Genomic DNA, 20,527 nt, shown 5'->3' with positions numbered 1-20,527 from the left:
CAACTGAGGAGCTTGTTAAAAATGAGTTTTCATGTTTCATCCTAACTCTACTGAGTCAACCTCTGGGACTGGCCAGTGAAGGGAGGAAAACGCTCATATCCACTAAGCTTGAAAACTACACCATAAAAGGCAGGGAGAAAAACTAGAAGACAATTTGAGTGGAAGGGAAATAGGAAGGCACGGTAAGAAGTGAGACAGACAGAAACCAGACTTGTGGCGGGCTTTGACTCAAGTTTGTGGTCCCAGGGAAGCTCCATATCATGTCAAAGAACTAGGGTGGGAGGACTTAAAATGGAAACATGAATTCAGCTCCTAAAAATTATCCTTACTGCTAAGATGAGACCTATCAGTGCTAAGATTCCTTAGTTCTTAAAATGTTTTAGAAAGGTTTTTATATGAAAGAGTTGAGTTTTTAAGAAAAAAAGAATGTTAATTTCTTTGAAATCATCTGTATTTTGTGAAAGAGGAGGAAAAAGAATGACTCGGGATCAAATAGACAAATCCTTCTCAGCATAACACAGAATAGATTAAGCATTATTCCAGAGATTGAAGGCCTATGATAATATATCTTTCAATTAGAAAGGTGTCTGTATTTCATATCTTACATTACAGTACTAAGTGTAATAGAAAAACAAATATATAAGACTTAAGTCATTACTCCATTATGGAGGCAGAACATGAAAACTAAAGAGATTCATTAAGAGGCCACTTGGCAAGGCACATTTTAAAATTAAAACTAAAAACCCTCTTTGTATATATAAAAAAATACAGCTGACCCCATATTTTGATTTATGAAAAATAAATTTATTACATAACACCTTGTTTTTAACAATGTTCAATTATTTTTTTTATTCAGAATACTTGTGTCATTCATGTAAAATAGTTTGATACAGTACATTGTATGTTATAGGTTTTTTTTTCCTCAAAAATTCTAAGGCTCTCCTACTCCTCCTTTGCTGAAGTAAGGGCACCCTACACAACGTGCGAACGAGTTTTAATAAAGAAAATTAACTGAACAAAATTTTAATAGCACTATACCAACCAGCTTTAAAATCAGGACAAAATATCTGAATTGGATGCCGCACCTCTTTAAAGAAGTTACCATTCATGCTTTTTTCATCTTAAAGCATGCTCACAAATCAGCAACACCAACAGGAAAAATAAAACACTGTCTATGACAATCATTTCAGTTTGTTTGCTGAACCAAACATGTTTATATCAATGACAACATATTCAATTACTATCAAATAGCAGCTTTAATACCAGTCAAGTCACAGATTGAAAATAAAAGCAAACTTATAAATTGGAAATTAATCTTTGGGAATTTTGAAACCTTTCTGGAAAAACTATGTGGCTTTTTGTACTTTCAAAAAATCCAAGCAATATTCTTGGTCAAAAAACACTGATTAATGTAGAAAATAATCAATCCACTGATAAGACACTAAAAAGAAAGGTGTACCAAAATAATCTCATTTTGAGTCTTGGTTATTTCGTTGAGTTAACATATACTGTATGTTTCAAGTACCAGTTAAACTTTGTGTCTGTGTGTACTATTGGTCAGATAATGTTGTTACACTGAAAGAATTCACCACATACAACAACAAATGCTTGCCCCTAGCACATTTCACAGCTTCAACTGCTACAGACTGTCACTGAAAAAAATGCATTGGTCAGTCTGAACCATGTCAAGTAAACTATGGAAGTAGCAAATCCACAACACAAACTGTGCTAGCACTTTCTTTTCAAGTCTAACTCCAAAATAGGTACAACTTGGAAGCCACTACCCCAATCTGTGAAAAGTGGTGGAACTTGGCTACTGGACATTTTGAAGATGTGGTTGTACAGTACATTCTCATGGCCCATACCAGGTTCCTGCAGAGAGCTGCACAGTCAGCCCTGCAGCATTCGCAACAGTGCATTGACAAGATTCAGATGCAGCTCAGTACCGATGTGTCTGATGTGAGTACTGTGGAGGCTGCTGGGAGGTAGTTGAGTATCCCATGCTGCTCTGCGGCTGTGATGTGCTTGGTCCAGGGTTGGGATAGGCAGCATGTGGATTGGAACGCTGGAAAGGAGACGAGAGAGAAGAGTGATTCAGGTTCTGTTTGGGATTGAGCAGCTCTATCTTAAGCAGCAAAACTTGTATGTATTCAAGTGTCTGTACAGTTTTTGTGCTGTGTACTAGTTAAGAATTAAAAATTAAAAAACCTAGATTTTTTTTTGCAGTTTTTGGCCGGGGTCGGGTTTGAATCTGCCACCTTGGGCATATGGGGCTGATGCCCTACTCCTTGAGCCATTAGGCGCTGCCCCAGAAAACCTAGATCTTTAACATCAACTTTTCTTTAGGAATGTCATAAGTATTGCTAGTAAATAATACTGAGTATTATTACTATGCTGTACAAATACATTTGCTTTTGTTTCTAGGGCAGCAACCCAATTTTATGCTGCTTTGTATCTACTTGGGAAAGAGTGAATAATTTACTTGTGAGGTTTACATAACAACTTGATGTACACATTAAGAAATTCGAAGCTAATTTACATGCTCATTTCTGCAATAGAAAACCCAACACACACATGACTGAATACAAATGAATATGATAAGAAAAGGCACCACAGGATCCATTTCTATGGCATTAACACATTTTTATTCCCTTGAAATTATTGAATCTTAGTTTCTGATACAAGTTTATATACAATATATAATCACAGAAACATAAAAGTGGTAATCTAAATTCTAAAAATGGCACAAAGAGGCAGAACAGTGAGAGTCTAGAATGCTTTAATTTTGATGTTATATCATTATTATTATTTCTATTTCTGTATCTCTCTCATACTATTTGCTCCTAAGATAAACACTATAAAAGATTTACTATAATTTATTACTTTTCTCTTTCAAAGAATATTTAGCAAGACATATATAATTTAAAATTTTACCAACCCTAGCAGAAATAACATTTAAAAAACAGTGGACTTATAAGACTATAGTCAGAAATATTATTTTTAAAATTATGCACAAAACCCAACTGCAACAATAACGCCAGCAAAGCAGTACAACATCACATTCGTGGCTTCAGAGCAAAGGTCAGAGCACGACTCTGCTTCATTCTAAGGATGCTGTCACCTTAGTATGCAAACACGCTTGTGAGCCAGACAGAGATACACACTTCCCATTCAGATAGGGAAAAAAATGATGTTGGAACAAACATTGACTCCCACAGATGTCTGTCCTTGATTTCCTTGTTCGGCTAACTGGAAGAGAATTACTACTCAGACAATGATTTCTGTGGTATAACAGGATAGACTTCTCCCTTAACCCAAAGCAATGCGTTAATATCTAATTCTTGAAGTACAAGAATGGGCACTGGGGACCTTATTAGTTTCATAAGATCTCTTTTCTTTTTGGTAAGTAAATAATTCTAATTTGTCAGATTTTCAGTATCCTTCCACATGAAAACCCAATTTAGTTGGGTTTCTATGATTAGAAAAAGCAGAAGAGATATGCAGGTGTTTTACAATAAATTTTCAAAGCAGATCTTTCCACAAAGGAACTGACAGTGTCACATGGTAGGATCCATAGCAGACAGGGAGCAGATCTGAGTCTGGGTCTGCAACTGGCATAGTCTGGGTGACCATGTGCAAGTTACCTAACATCTAGGAGGCTGAGTTTCCTGAGATGGCAATTACTTCCCCAAGTTAGCACAATGATCAAGGGAATTAATAATGTATGTTTCACATTTAGTATAGAAGGTGGCACACGGTAAGTACTCAATAAGTTGTTATGATTATAGCATAACGAGTACTACCATTACCTAAGAAAAGCTTACTAAATACTGTGAATGCTACTAAGAATTTTAATGTGATAATAGTAATAAAAATGATAAAAGTAATTGGTATTATTTATTACGTGTTTATGTCAGGCTAGCCACTGTGACTCTGCATACATTATCTCATTTAATTTTAACTACAACTTCACATTTATCTTTATCCATATTCTACTAACAGGGGAACTGAGAATGTTTGAATTACCACTCAAGTTACACAGAAGTCAATGACCAGGATGGGATTTGAAAGCCTAGGTTCTTAAGCACTATGGTATAGCTTTAAGACAACAATCATCTGTTGAGCTCCTACTATAAGCCAGGAGCTAAGACATATCATGACTAATCTGACAATTACAAGCTATGTATTTTACTAACTCATTTCACAGATGAAAAAACTAAAGCCAAGAGATGTTATATGACTTGCCCAACATCACACAGCTAACAAATGGCATAATTTATATTTGATCATTCCAAGTCTTTTTGGCTCAACCAGGGGTCCTCAAACTGTGGCCCGTGGGCCACATGAGGCGGTGTGATTATATTTGTTCCCGTTTTGTTTTTTTACTTCAAAATAAGATATGTGCAGTGTGCATAGGAATTTGTTCATAGTTTTTTTTTTAAACTATAGTCCAGCCCTCCGACGGTCTGAGAGACAGTGAATTGGCCCTCTGTTTAAAAAGTTTGAGAACGCCTGGTCTAAACCCTTCCTACTATACCATTGTCAATTTATTTTTCCATGCCAATAACATTTCATGTCAAATGTATTTCCCCAGGAACATAGAGATCTGTATTTCTCAACGGCATTGCAAACACCAGCATGGCAGGGTCAGTACAGAATAAACTTGGAAATACCTGATAGTCTGAGGTCATGATTAGTCCACCTGAGGTAGTGGTAGGAGGAACAACTCTCACTTTTTTCAACGGGGGTCCCTGTGTATGACTGCTGTCTTGATTCCCTGGGTGACCAGTTCCATTAGTGTGGTTATTGCCCTGTTGCTGCTGCTGGTTCTTCTCAATTGGTTAAACAAAAAAATAAAGTTCAGCTCAGATGGAGAACAAAATATATCCATACAGGAAAATATTCTGGAAGCATTCATAAAACAAGAAGCTGCCAACTGTACTTTAATACTTACTTTGTCTCCTTTGTCATCAGGTTCTTCTTCTGTTAAAAATTCTCGTTTGGGGTAAGGGATTTGACAACCGGCAAAAACACTGATTGCGAGAAAAACAGAAATACAATTTCTAGCAGGCTAATCAATGTCTCCAATGTTTCATTTAGGCAATTTTCATTTTAATCGTCTAAGATGAACTCTGTCTCCATATTTGCAAACATAAAGCACCTTTCACGCAACTGTGATAACAATGAATCTTTTCTCTGTAACCAGTGACACTGGTTACAACAGGCCATTTAAGGGCCTTTCATTATATAAAAATAATCAATAATCATCTAATATGATTCAGCTTTCTTTTATCCCAGGATTATTCTTTTATTACTATATATAACCAAAATGTAGATTTCAGCTGAAATATGTGCCACTATTCAAAGATAATTTTTGTTTCACTCTCTGGTACAGAGAATGCACATTCATTTGGGAATGGTCTTAGCAATTTTGGAACACAAAATGTTAGTGCAAGCAGCAAGCAATCTTACTGTGTCTGAAGGAGCTCCCGTATGCATAATCAACCTGTCACCGAGTTACTGGATTACTGCTGAAACTAACGTGATAGACATTTCATAAAGCTAGAGATGAAGAGAAATGCCTCTTAACCACAAAGGCCCTAAAATGACACTTCAATCAGCAGAGCTCATTTTGTGCTTGGTTCCCCAAGTAAGTGTGGCAACTTAGAGTTAACAATTAAACGAAAGCATGCTCCAAAAATTCCATGCTAGTGAGTTAATAAGTAGATTACTTACTCTGATGTAGGAAGTGGGTCTTCTAAGAAATACGGATCCTGCATAGCCTGTTCTGAGGTAATTCGCTTTATTGGGTCCATTGTAAGCAATTTCTGAAGCTGAAAATATAAATAAAAAAACATTACTGCAATACTTCTCATAGTTAACCTTTTAGTACATATATGAAGGTAGTATATTTTTTGATGAATACCACCACAATTTAGAGGGTATTTAATGTCCCTAAATTAACAAACCCCCTAATTACTAAATTTCATATAGTAATTCACATTCATTCTAACATTCATTATCTCACTTGAGTATCACATATTAACTAAACTTATGTCTTCTGAATCTAAACCAATAACTCTTCTCCTCCTTCTACAATATCTTAATTGCTTTATCTAATTTAGAACAAGACTAAAACTCTTATATTTTCTACTCTTTTTCTATTAAGGGGAAAAACTGTTGCAACACAAATAAGATGCTAGTCACATGTAACAATTCCAATTCAGATTCAAATTAATTAAAAGTGATACCAGATACATTTCAAGAGCTCAAGAGCCAGATGTGGTTGGTGACCACCCTCCTAGATAGTGCAGACAGATTGTGACAGAAAGTTGTATTGCACAGTGCTGCACTAGTAAATAAAAATTGTGATTCACAACTTGTAAAGTACAGAGTTGTGATTATGAGCCGAGACTCTGGAAGTAGATAGCTTGGTCCAAATTCCGACTCAACATTTCTTAGTTGAGTGACACCAGGCAAGTTTTTTAACTCATCTGTCAAAAAAGAGATTAAAAATACTATCTATTATCACAAATTTGTTTTCAATATTAAATGAATATATGAAAAATAATTATAATGGTGCCTGGCAAAAAGAAATCACTATGTAAATGCTAGTTATTATTATTACTTTTACTATATACGGAAATTTTACACTAACGTGAAGATTCAGTATTTTTTAGTTAAAACATAGTACACTGAAGGCTTTATGAACCAGAATATTTGATTCTAATATGTGCTTTTAGGAGATTATGTTGTGGTCTTTTAGTTTGTACCCTGATCTAACACAGTGGTTTTCAGACTTTAGCATGTGTCAGAATCACTTGGACGAGTTCTTAAACTGCTACGTCCTACTCATGGGGTTTCTTATTGGTCGGTGTGGGCAGCAGCCTAAGAACTTGCATTTCTAACAGGCTCCAGGCGTTGCTATGCTGTTGCACTGGGATCTCACTACAGAATTAATGAACTAAAAGACACATTAAGCTTAAGGGAGATGATAAATTTTAGAGGCTAAAAAGACATAAAATATTTTAAAATGAAGATAAAATGCTAGACAGATGAGATTCAAATTTGGTTTTAATGATCTGCTATTTCAGTGAAATCACAATTTTGTTTTTAGAGTTGAAAGGAAAAGCTTGGATATGCTATTTAAAATACCCAACAATTTTAATGGAATTATAACAGAGCTTTCAAATGGGACCACCCAAGATTATCAACAATTAAGGTCAGTCTAGTAAGAAAAAGCAAATAAGGTACAAGGAAGGTGTATCCCTAGTTGTAGTGGTAATGATAGGGAGAATCATCTCATACTGTAATGAGTAGCAGGGAATGGGGCGGGTATAATTCCCCTAAATCATGACTTTTTAGTTTACCCCACTATCATTATTTTCTTAGAATAATTAAGCCCCGCCGGGCGCGGTGGCTCACGCCTGTAATCCCAGCACTGTGGAAGGCTGAGGAGGGAGAATAGCTTGTGCTCAGGAGTTCGAGACTCGCCTGAGCGACAGTGAGACCCCGACTCGTGAAAAAAAAGGAAAAAAAAAAGGAAAAACCCAGCTGGGCGCCGCGGCGAGCGCCTGTAATCCCAGCGGCTTACGGAGGCTGAGGCAGCGGGGTGCCCGCAGCCCGAGTCTGAGGTTGTGGTGAGCTACCACGCCCACTGCACTCTGCTCAGGGGCATAGGGTGGGACCCTGTCTCAACAAAAAAAAAAAAAAAGGAATAAATAAGCCCATAATTTTGACTTAACCTTTCAATTTGGGTCCTGTGGTAAGCACAGTATAATAAACCATCATTTGGTTAATACCTTGTATGATAATATGACAGTTTTATCATTGCTTTTAAATATCTAATAAAATATGAAATAGATGATATAAAATATAACATGACACAGTAAGTAGAAGATATAGAAGAAGCAGCAGAAGCAATAGAGGGAGAAAAAAGAGCAGAAATAGAGGAATGTTTGCCATGTGGCCTGGTTATAATAAAGGAAAGTAACTCCTTACTTAAGAAAATTCTCATCTAAGAATACTTAGTATTAAGTATTAAATAATTTCAAGGCAAGCAAAACACAACCTATTTCCCCATATTCATCCCATTTCTTTAGAAATGAGATCTTGCTGTTATCCAGGCTGGAGTACAGTAGCACAGTCATAGCTAGCTAAGTGTAGCCTTGAACTCCTCAGCTCAAGTGTTCTCCCTTGCTTCAGCTTTCAGAGTAGCTAGGACTACGGGCTTGTGCCATGATGCCTGGCTAATTCTATAAATTTTTTGTAGAGATAGGCTTTCATACGTTACTCCAGATGGTGTTTAACTCCTAGGCTCAAGCTATCGTCCCACCTGGGCCTCCCAAAGTGCTGGGATTACAGGTGTACACCACCGTACCCAGCTAAAATCTCCCCTTTATGTATTACAAACCTTTTTTGAAAACATAGAGCTAAAAAACACACTTACTATAGTGTTGTAATAAAAATTTTATTATAAACAAATTTAATTTGACAATAATTGAATATAATCCCATCATAAACTATCCTAATAAATTAATTCATTTAAATTCTAGGTCGAATCATTTTTCCACTACACACTGATAAATACAGCATCTTTCACGCTCTCCTAGAAAAAGCAAATAACATATACCTTCACTGAAAGACTTCTAATACTCAAGATTATAAGAGTTATTTTGAGACTTAAGAATGTTATAAACAAACTCTCAAAAAATTGAAATACAATATAATTAGCTCTACAAAAATTATTTCTGAATGGTGGGATTGTTTTCTTCTTGATACTTCTTTGAAATTTTAACATAACCAATGAAAAATAGAGAGGGTAATTTTAAAAAGGTTTTTGACAGACTTGTTATAATCACTACCTTTGGAAAATATAATCTGACCAAACATTAGTCTGTTGAACTATAATATGGGTCTGGAAATGCATATACAGTAGAACCTCCATAGTTGACCACCTGAAGTTGGCCTAATTTTCACAGACCAGATATGAAGCATGTGTAGTATCAGTACAGTAGGTCTAGTTCCTTATGTTGACAACCTCTGTATATGGACTAGTTGGTTACAAGTCCCTTGAGTAGTCAATTTACAGAGGTTCTACTGTATTGTGATGTTTTTACTGATACATACCAATAAAATCTCTGCATTTACCATTAAAGTACTTTTATGAGTGCTAAGTAATCAGAAAGCCTTAGATTGGGTTAGAAAATTAGAAAATAAATACACTTCATTAGTACTGTTACCTAAAGCTTACCAAGTGGAATGCTTTACTATCTGGTTTAACTTTATGTTTTTCCATATACTTGATAAGGCTGCAGTTGGTATACCTGAAAGAGAAATACTATGAAATATCTATATTAGATTTGAGGTTAATTTTGCATCAAAGTTCTTCCAAACAGAATTATTTTGATCATAACTGATATAAAATATATGTTGAAAATAGTATGATCAGCACAAAAAGAATACTATTACGTCAATTTTATATTTAATTCAACATCCACAATAGTCACTTTTGAATGGGTACTGGTGATTAAATGTAAGATAATTTCATGAATAACAGACACTGAATAGCTTTTTTTTTTTCTTTGAGACAGAGTGTCACTATGTCGCCCTTGGTAGCATGCTGTGGAGTCACAGCTCAAAGCAACCTCAAACTCTTGGGCTTAAGCAATTATCTTGCCTCAGCCTCCCAAGTAGCTGGGACTACAGGCACCCACCACAACACCCGACTATTTTTGGTTTCAGTTGTTATTATTTAGCAGGTCTGGGCTAGGCTCAAACCCACCAGCCTCAATGTAAGTGGCCGGCACCCTACTCGCTGAGCTATGGGTGCCGAGCCCTGAATAGCTTTTTTCACATAAATTGTATTTTAACAATAATTTAACAATTATTTTAAATAACACCTCAGTCAAAAATTTAACTCAGCCTTACTAAGAAGTTTAAGATATATTTGTTGCTAAGTCTATAAACTGTACTCCCCTAATTCTTAACCCTGCATATGTAAATAAATGAAGTATTCATTTTTCTCTCATATAACCTAGGTCAGTGGATAAGTGGCTATTAGCAAGGTTTATTTATTTTAGTCTCTTATTTCTTCAGCCATAATACTTCCCACTTAATTCTACCTTCCATAAAGAAGTAAATATGGAAAAAAAGAATTCATGTTTTTCTTATATCCAAATCAGCTGCTAATATTAGTCACCTTCCTTATATAATTGAAGTATCTTTAGAATGAAGATGCCCATCATGAAATATTTTAAACAAGTAAAGATTACTTGTTTAAACAATACAGATACTTAAACAATAAGATTACTTATTAATCTTTTTTTTTTTGGAGACAGAGTCTCACTATGTCACCCTCAGTAGAGTGCCATGGCGTCACAGCTCATAGCAACCTCCAACTCTTGGGCTTAAGCGATTCTCTTGCCTTAGCCTCCCAAGTAGCTGGGACTATAGGTGCCCACCACAATGCCTGGTTGTTTTTTTGTTGCAGTTGTTTATCTGCTGTTTAGCTCGCCCGGGCCTGGTTTGAACCTGCTCCCTTGGTGTATGTGGCTGGCGCTGTAACCACTGTGCTATGGGTGCCGAGCCATCTTAATTTTTAAGTTGACTATTGTATTATGTTGAATATTCAATCTCGTACTGAGTATTCTGAGAAAGCAAGAATCAATAAACGGTCTTATTTTCTTTCCAACTTACGTAGTTCTTCTGAAATCTTTCATTAATGTTGAATGTTCGGGCATCTTTTTTATATCTTCCCAATCTTTGTCTGTGAAACACATTGATAAGTTTTTATGTTACCTAGGCTACTGTTCTCAAAAAATTTTAAAAAGCTTACCATTATTTTTCTATTTCCTATACTTTCTAACTTCCATGAAAGCTCAGACTTCAAATAAATGCTCAGCTACAGTAAACAACTTGAATCATAAATATAATTCCTTATCTCTTATATAGATTTACATATCTGTTTATCTTTTTCATTTTAAACTGTTTAATTCCTATCTGCTTTACTATAAGCTACCTCAATTTCTATCACTAGAAGGGAATACAGTAGTACATATTTCTATTTCTATAATTAAATAGTTCTATTAGTAAAACCACTTATTTCCCCTCTATTTAACCTCCAAATTTCTTGGTTAAATTAACACCAATCTCTTCAATGAGAAATCTAAGATCTTTCCCTTCCATGACTTTAAGTCGCACTTTTTATGTTATGGCCCTCTTTTCACCTTATTAAATATATTTATTTACTTCAGCAATCAATGTAAACAGTAGTAACTGTTAGCAGTAAAACAGGATATGAAATAGCTAGTATATTAATAAGTCACTTGGTACCTTGGCTAATCTTAATAACATTGCCCAAAGCAACTCCAGCTACTTACTAAATACATTAAGTACAAAATGTTTTACTCAACTTAGAGTTGCAAATAATACATGGTAGATAACCATCACTACCAGTGGCTTTCACTGAGAGTCTACTAGATGCACAGCACTGTTGCAGGTAACTTAACTGCACCTTTAGCTTTTAAATGACTTTTAGAGGTTTGCTTTCCTTTGAACCTACTTGTGAAATTATTTGCTAACTATTGTCCAAAGACATCCTGTATTGTAAACTAGATGGATACTCCTAAATGAAATTTTCTTCTGAACTGTGTCCTTGTTCCAATTTCTCTATCTCTTCAATTTTTCAAGTTAGAAATCTTGAGATAATCTTTTATTCTTACCTTAATTACACAGTTCCTATGAAAGATTAATATCTGTTCTTTATTCTCTGTCCTTATTATCACTTCATGTCTGTAGCATTGCTATTGCAAGCAGATTTGTCTGATTTCAGTTACCTCTTTTAGATTGATTTTTACCTACCACTGTCTTACTCATTTTTATAAAATGTAATGTAAATAAATCATGTTTCTGCAACTCAAGAACTTATCGTGGCTTCTTAATCTTTAGCATGTAAAACTTAACCTCTGCTGCCTGCTTTTGAGGGTTCCTTATAAACTGTGCCTACCCTTGTCTACACCCATACCACCCTGAACACACATGATCTTGGAAGCTAAGCAGGGTCAGGCCTGGTTAGTAGTTGGATGGGAAACTGAGCCTACTCTAACTGTTGAATCACACATTAAGCATCACTTCCTAGAGGACCCCACCACATTCAACCCCTCATAAAACTACGTCTCTTTTTCCCTGTGGGCTTCAGAAATGGCCACATTCAGAAATCAGGAAGAAAAGGTCATTCTTCACTATCTATTCAAACCATATCTATTTTTTAAACATTCTACTTATAGCAGTACAATGTAAACACCCCGACAGCAAGAATTACATGATCAATGTGTTTTTCTTAAGATAGTATCCGGCACATGGCAGGAACTCAAATATTTAGTGAATAAATGAAACTGCCATCACAAAAAGTGCTCCTCCTAAGACTGTTGAGCAATTTTTTAGAAAGGTAGTATTTGTATAGTTATTCTGGATTTATGGATAATTAACACCTCTAAAAGGGAATACAGAATTAAAAATCTCAGATATATCTATAATTGTCTTGAATTATGGTGTCATGAGAAATATTTCTAACGAGAAACAATTTCTATTTAATACTTGACTAACAACAATTATTTAGGTATTTTAAACAAACTCTCATTATTCTGGACCTCTGGGAAGTTCTTGTAACTGATGAACTACCACTCTGTAGTGTAACTAGGGACTGAGATATAGCGGGAGATAACTAATGCCAGGAATGGGACACCTGTAAACTGTTTCCCTGTTGCAGAACAGTGGGCCAGCTCACCTGGAGTGCTATAACTTTCACCCACATTTTGACTGTTCTTAACAGAACGCTTAAAAGAATGTTCTTATTAACAAGGGTTATACAGCAAAAATGCTATTATTCAATATAATGTGTTTCTGTAGAGTGCCCTAAATAATGTTTCAAATCGGTATTCAAATGCCAAATAGGGACAGTATTATATGTGCTCCCAGAAAAAAATTCCTACTACTGCATTTTATTTATAGTTTATACTGGTAAGAACTAAGGGCATGTTTTTAATACAGATATTGCATTTTTTTTTCATTTCAAACATCAAAGAACAAAAAAAAGCAAAACAAAATGAAAGAAAAATACAGTCCTTGTATTCAAGAAATTCACAAATATTTTTATACTAAGATGTGAATTTTGCTGACATTTCTATGGATAGTAACAAAGAATTGAGTAATAGTAGCTTTTATCAACTAAAAGCATACATCTTTCCAGTGAAGACATCTAAGTTCAAACAACAGTGATTTAAAAACAAAAACAAAAACAAAAACATAATGTGTACCTGCAGGAAATCCCATTACATTGAATATTCTGTCCAGCTGGTCATGGTGATAAGGATTACTAGTTTTGATGTCCTCTTGTCGACAGTGAAATATTGGTTCTGACGTTAGTAGTTCTGCAAATATACACCCTATAGCCCAAATATCTTTAAAAAGAAAAAAAAAAAAAAAAGAAAAGAAAAAAAGGCAAGGAAAAAAGAAAAAGAAAGGAGGAAAATAAAGTGGTTCTTTCCAAAAGAAAATACATTTTTATTTTGGTGGGGAGTGTTTTTTTTCTTTTCTTCTTTCCCTAATGTCATATTAATTCCTAAGCAATTATGATTACTAAACTCACAAAACATTGTTTGTAAATATATACTCCCACGCCACCCACCCTAACTTATTGTTTCCTATTATACCTCCAGCCCACTCAGTCGCTTCATCCTATACCTAATTAAAGTTATTAGTTAGAAATTTGGCAAATTTGAAATGGCCCAAACATTACCTTTTCTATGAAATACATACAAAGCTGCATATGGAGCATGGGAACCGCAAACAAAGAAAACTGAACAAAAAGTAAACAGAAAACCCAAATAGCCTATGAAACTGAACACTCGCCAAAAACAATCAGCATAAATTTTTGTGACAAAATAATTTTTTATCTAATTTACTTGAAAATTTTTAAAGTCTAATAATTATCCTCTTATGTTAGCAATAATTAACAAGGTGCTATTACAAGAGCCAATGCCTCACCTCAAACAGTCTAATGAAACAGCATTTCTACTTTTACAGTTTTTCTTTTAAAGTGTTTCTTTATGCTACAGGAGTGTTAGATTTTGTAAATTTCAGTATTTAATAAAAAGGACAAGATTACTGGCAGCAAAATACTACATTTAGAATGGCTATAAATTTATAAACATTATTTATAAAAGCCAGGCTAATGGATTTCTCTGGAAACAACAAAGTAAATTCCCTTTATCCACAAAACATAGATATACTTTCATTCACATTAACCTCGCAATTCAATAGAACTATTTATAAAGGTAAGATCTCTATGCCAATTTAGAATTTAAAGCTGAAAATATTCCAATTCTATCCTTAACAAATCCCTAACTTGGCAACATTATTTCCCGACAGTAAGTACAATGGTGTGCACACAGCAAACCCTCAATAAGTTGTTTTTTATTTATCTAACCAATATCTATGACAAATGTAAATACTGATGGGGACAAATAAAAATTACTATGTTATTAAAGCTGATTGTTTAGGTATGTTAATAAACTATCACTTAAAAAGGAAATAGAAAAAATGTTATTTATAAGTGAGAATACCTGAACTTTAAAATTGGAACATAGATATTTAATATCATGTGAAATTACCACATTTGTATTTCAAAGTAACAGGTTAATCACCTATTTATTTAAATACTCACACTTTTGACTATAAGGGAGCGATTTTTTAAAATGACATCATATTTGCATATCAAAGAACCAAGTGTAGCCAATACAACTATATGGGAAAGTCTCATCAAGAAATATAGGCCAAAGTATTTTGTTTTTATCCTCAGAATGTAAATATAAAAATTAATTACTTTATGATTGTTCTTTTTATATAGGCATCTCAGGTAAATCTGACCCTTGATAATCAATGATCATATACGCAAGCTAAGTAGATCACAAAAAGAGATGATGAATCATTTTGCACATTTAAACCTCTACTCATAGTATATTCAAGAGACACTATAACAATTTGGTTAGCTATTAAAAATTCTAAAGAAGAAAATAAAATATGCAAAGAAAGATGAGAATAACTTTACTGCTTTTAAAATAAAAAATCAGGTAAGTAGGGAAAAATAGTTTGTGGACCCTTTGCTTAACCCTGCCCTAGTAACATCTTCCTTTGTATCTTCTATTTTACCTCTATCAGTTTCATCATTCTTCCTTTCTTCAGAATCCTGATCCAGACACTACTCATGAACTGAGTCAGCTGATCAGGCTACTATTTTAGACAAATTCTTAATTCTTGCAAAGAAGTCTCTCCTTCCTACCTTAGCTATTTTTTTCAGATTGTGCCATATATTTTGGAAAAGTCTCCTTCCTACTCACCTACGTGCCTGACTGCTCCAACTGTCTTTTCAAATTAAAACAGACTTTTCAAATTAAAAACCTTAAATTCCATTTACTTTGCAAAGTATGTGATGCTCATATGTAGCTACTGAGCTAACCAGGCAAAGTAAATAGTAACCGGCATGCTCCGTATACAACATATACAAAAACTGAGGAGAAAAAAAGTTTGTTCAGTAATGTTTTAATCCATAGGTATATTAATAGCAAACTTCTATCTTGATAAAAGAGTAAATTCTCATTTTCCTTATTTTATTGTATATTTCACACTTAATAGAATGGCACTAATTTAGTGGGCATTCAACTATTTGAAGACAAATACTTGAGCTTAAAAGTCCATAGTATAGTAAAACTTTTAAGACTATGTTAGTGATAATTCATTAGGGATTGATATTCTTTCAGCTTTCTCCCCAAAGCCAAACAAACAAACAATTACAATATTACTAAACTATTATTTCTCCTCTTTGGTTTAATGATTCAGCTTGCAGTTCTGTACAACCAAAAAAAATGACTGTAGCACTAAAATGTGTTTGTAGTGTGTGTCAGGCATGTTACCCTGTTTCTCCAAAAATAAGACATCCTCCAAAAATAATACCTACTTACAGGAAAGATAAGATGTCCCCTGAAAATAAGACCTACAGCATCTTTGGGAGCACACCTTAAAATAAGACACTGTCTTATTTTCAGGGGAAACAGGGTAGTTTGATATGTTCAGATTAGATTTTTACCCCATGTTTTGCTCCTTTTTAGTAGCTTTAGTTTAACATAATCCACCAAATTCCAATAATAGATCTAATCCTTCTAAATGCTGTAAAATGAACATGTGAATGTATTCAACAAATTATATGTCTGTTCCACTACAAAGGTTATTCTACCAACTGCTCACAATACAAGAGGACAGTCAAAATGCTAGGGCCGTTCTTGCTAAATAGCTTTAATGGTGGTGTGAGGACTCTGTTAAGCATTTTACTGGACCTTTAAGATACTTCTCTGGGAAGGAGGCATGGCACTTTGCCGTAGAGACTGGAATTGAGAAAGAAGTTTCATTTTCATTTTACACTTCATTACTTTTGTTTTTAAAAACATTAAAAATGGTTTGTGTGTGATTTCCATCTCAAGGAAAAAAGCAATTGGTAAGAAATCTACATTATAACTTTTAGAGCCCATGTTTTGATAGAAAAAAAGTGTTCTTCAAGATTGACTTTGGGCAAGTTGGTGTACACTGGTGTGGGGGTGGGGATTCATCACTGCTGAGGAAATGACTCTAACCTTGCTTTCAATCATCTGTACCCAAATTGGTTTCCTCTGTGATCTCCCTACCTCAGGAGACCCCTAGATAACTTTTGGAGTTGAAGGAGATCTAAGATGACTCAGACTTAATTTTCATTTTCCAAAAATGAGGTTAAAGGACTAAATGCCTAGCCTGAACACCACCCCCACTCTCCACCTGAGTGAGAGATAAGACTGTGACTCTATGTTATATTCACTGATCACAAAGTCATTTTATGCATATATTCTATTCATACTATCTTTTCAACTGGATTGTAAATCTCTCTCTCTTTTTTTTGAGATATAGTATCACTTTGTCACCTATGGTAGAGTGTCGTGACATCTGGCCTGGCTATTTTTAGAGACACAGGTCATTCTAGCTCACCCTGGTCTCGAACTCCAGAGCTCAAACAAGCCACCTGCCTTGGCCTCCCAGAGTGCTAGGATTATAGGAGTGAGCCACTGCACCCAGCCTGGATTGTAAATCTCTTAAGGGTAAAGGCCATACTTTGCATTAATATTGGCTTTTCCTAAGTTTTAGAAAGTTTACCCAAAAGTTACCCAATAATTTTTGATGCTAGTGAGAAGAACAAGGAAGGAGAAAATCATAAACATCTTTTCTCTCCCAAATTATATAGCCTTTGGAACAATGTAATCTGACTTTCTAACTGCTGGTAGTTAGCTTTGTGGCACATACCCTACATTAAAATTACTGGACTAGTGAATAACAGATTACATAAATCTTCATGTTCCCAATAAAACATAAGTTTCTTAGGAAAAATAAGAATAAATAATGAACCAGAGTCATAAGCTTCTATAATAGTATACTTTTACTCAGTTTAAAATAATTCAAGTCTCAGGTATTTAGTTAAAAGGAGCTAAGATTAGGTAATCACTTTCTTGTTTATATAGTCTGTTAATATATCTTACCAAAAAGTAACATTGCTTTTAAAAATTTGTTTTCTAGGTGGAAAAAATATAGCTGAGTAGCATAATTAGTTTATGTAGGTGTCTTAAATACACCTGCAAAAAACATCCATGTGTGTTATTTAGCTAATAACATGTATTCAGAAACAGAGCTAGCTTAAATTATTTCTACTTTTCCTTCTTGTCAGGGACAAGATTAATTCATTCATTCAACAAAGAGCTTTGAGCTTTTACTATATACCACAAAGGCATGGATTTATAATGGTGAACAGCTAGGTGAAAGCTACTTTAGTGGATTTGAGGTAATATTCCAGGCAATGAAGACAATACAGGAGAAGGAGGATGCTATTTTAGACTGTGTGATTAAGAAAGTTCTCTCTGAAGAGGTAGTACTTTGACTAAGGTCTGAATGAGAAAAAGAAACTGGCCATGTGGAGACCTGCAAGATGGAAGGCAGACAAAAAGTTCAGAGAAGGCCTCAGTCCACAGTACTGCTGTTGAGTGGGAAGCAGATTTGTCCTACACAATTCTGGGAAGGTTTTGTACTTGGAAGTACAAGGCTGTGTTTTGAACAGCTGATCCTCCTCCTCACTCTCCATCATTGCCCTGGGGCTGCCAGGTCTACAAAGCTTGGGTCAACAGCTGGAAGATTCTCTCTGAAGACTCTGAATGCTTTCAGAGGCAAGTCTTTGTTCTACCACACTTAGGATTTTCTCTGGGAATGGTGATGCTTTGATGGATCACCCTAAAGTTGTTGGTCTCTGAGCCCTATACTCTATGCTCCCAAAGTTCCCCTGTGGTGTTTTTATTAAATATGGGGAGACACATAAGGGTCACCAAACAGTTGAAGAACACTTGCCACATGCAAGAGAAAGATCAAGACATAAAATGAAAAGTGTCTATAAAGAAAATAGCTAATAACTGTTAGCTTTTATGGCAAAATTACAAACACCATTACCACTGTTCTCACAAATATTTGAGAAGTTTTTTTCCATAAAAAAATATAAAATACTATGAAAAAGTGCTTATCAGAGAACAAGAAGGGGTTCTTAGAAATAAAAAAGACAGACAAAAAATTATGAAAAGAAAAACAGTATAAATAATCAATTCAAGAAGTTTAACATTGGCGTATACTGAGTTTAGAAAAGAGGGAAATAGAAAACATGAGAAGGAAATCAAAGGACTACACACAAAAGTTCCCCACAGATTCATGATGTTCTGAAGGTCAGAATGCATGTGCACATTAAGTGACCAGCATTTCAGTAAAACATGAAGATGAGAAATCTTATTTATTTCCAGTAAGAACAAAACCCAAGTTATCCAGCAATGACTGCAAACAAGATTGACATGAGACTTCATTAGCAACACTGATGCTAGAAGATAATTGGGGGTGGGGGTATATTATCAAAGTTCTGAGAGCAAATTATTTTATACCTAGAATTTTAAACCCTGCCAAGCTATCAAGTATGATAAAGGCATTTTTCAGAAATACAGGAATCAGAAACATTACCTCCAAAATACTGTTCCAAAGGATACACTATAGCAAAATAAGAGATGAAATTATGAGACCTAGAAAGCAACAGATCTAACCCAGAGGAATAAAAAAGGAAAAAGCCAGGATGAAATGGCAGATTATGCCTGGAGACCAATCAACTCAGAATAGAAAACTCCATGTTGGAGTTATCTAGTAAAGGAAACATGAGTTTAATAACGTCCCAGAGAATACAACATAACAAATTAAGGACGCAATAAAGATATATAATAAAGAAAAAAGGCAAAGCACATTAAGAAAAAAAACCACTTGATGAAGAAATGCAACTGAATAAAATGAAGCAGAATAAAGATGTAAGTGATGGAGAAGTAGTGGCAAAAGACATGTGATAGCCGTCTATCTTACATGTGTAAGAGGGACTTTACTAACAAATTCAATCAGTGTAACCTGGCTTATTATACCCTCAATGAATCCCCAACAATAAATAACAACAACAACAAAAACAAACAAAGAAAGGGTAAAAGCTGCTGTAATTAAATTAGTGCTAAGCAAGCAGCAGGATAAAAGCTGAAAGGGAGGAATTCACCAAAAGAGGGAATTAGGTAACCAAGATTTTTAGGGTTAGTGCTACGTATACCAGTACATCCCCTGCCTGCAAGTTTTCCTTCTCTTTAACCAACTCACAGTAGGAAATGCTGGGTGGCGATCATGCATATACCTGCACTGGGTCACATGCCCACCTCTGGGTTTTGAACACAATGTCAGACCAGGGTGAGATTTATTTTCTTTTTTCTTTCTTTCTTTGTTTTAGAGACAAGATCTCTGTCACCCAGGTGGGAATAGAGTGGCATGATCCTAGCTGACTATAACCCTGAACTCCTGGACTCAGGTGATTCTCCTGCCTCAGCCTCCTGAGCAGCCTGGACCAGAAGTACATGCATCATGCCTGGCTAATTTGTTTATTTTTATTTTTGTAGAGATGGGGTCTTCCCCAGACTGGTCCTGAAGGACTGGGCTCAAGGGATCTTCCCACTTGCGCCTCCCAAAGTGCTGGGATTGGAGGTGTAAGCTGCTGTGCTTGGCCCAGGAGGTTTTAATGCCACTTGCCTTTAATCACATTGTCATACTGGCAGCCTTCTAGGGTGTCTTTGGGTCTAGCAACCCTGTGTAATCCAGACCTCACCTAGAGTTCAGGTGATCACACTGAAGAGACCAGACCACTTCTCAGGCTGAATTCCCCAAGTGCCTTTGAGGTTGCATCAGCTCTATAGGCAGAGGGAGGGGTCCAGGGAAGGCAATGACTTTGATCAGAGATTGACATTAATTAGATAGCCTCTAACATTGGGGGCCACCTGTCTGGGTTTAGGGGATTGCTTTGCTGTGACTGCCCCTGATGAGCTGTGATAATGCTTCATAAAGCTTA

The 20,527-nt window shown here is 35.3% G+C and overlaps 1 protein-coding gene across 10 annotated transcripts in view; it reads right to left on the bottom strand.

The window, feature by feature from the left end:
• Positions 1-782: 782 nt before the first annotated feature.
• CDK8 (cyclin dependent kinase 8) overlaps positions 783-20,527 on the bottom strand; it is a 161,087-nt gene continuing 141,342 nt past the window's right edge. For 7 of the 10 annotated variants that reach the window (XM_053563206.1, XM_053563209.1, XM_053563211.1 and 4 more), the window contains 7 exons: positions 13,317-13,460; positions 10,699-10,768; positions 9,254-9,326; positions 5,737-5,834; positions 4,955-5,033; positions 4,674-4,832; positions 783-2,065 (listed from right to left, as the gene is read on the bottom strand). In XM_053563206.1, the coding sequence (XP_053419181.1) occupies positions 1,940-2,065; positions 4,674-4,832; positions 4,955-5,033; positions 5,737-5,834; positions 9,254-9,326; positions 10,699-10,768; positions 13,317-13,460 (749 nt within the window). In that variant the 3' untranslated portion in view covers positions 783-1,939. The remainder of the gene's footprint in view (positions 2,066-4,673; positions 4,833-4,954; positions 5,034-5,736; positions 5,835-9,253; positions 9,327-10,698; positions 10,769-13,316; positions 13,461-20,527) is intronic. The other 3 variants (XM_053563207.1, XM_053563208.1, XM_053563210.1) reach the window with 3 other exon arrangements.

Source organism: Nycticebus coucang, chromosome 15, assembly GCF_027406575.1.
Source record: "Nycticebus coucang isolate mNycCou1 chromosome 15, mNycCou1.pri, whole genome shotgun sequence".
Taxonomy (NCBI): domain Eukaryota; kingdom Metazoa; phylum Chordata; class Mammalia; order Primates; family Lorisidae; genus Nycticebus; species Nycticebus coucang.
The sequence above is the reverse complement of the archived record's forward strand: the minus strand, read 5'-3'. Positions and strand labels throughout refer to the sequence as shown.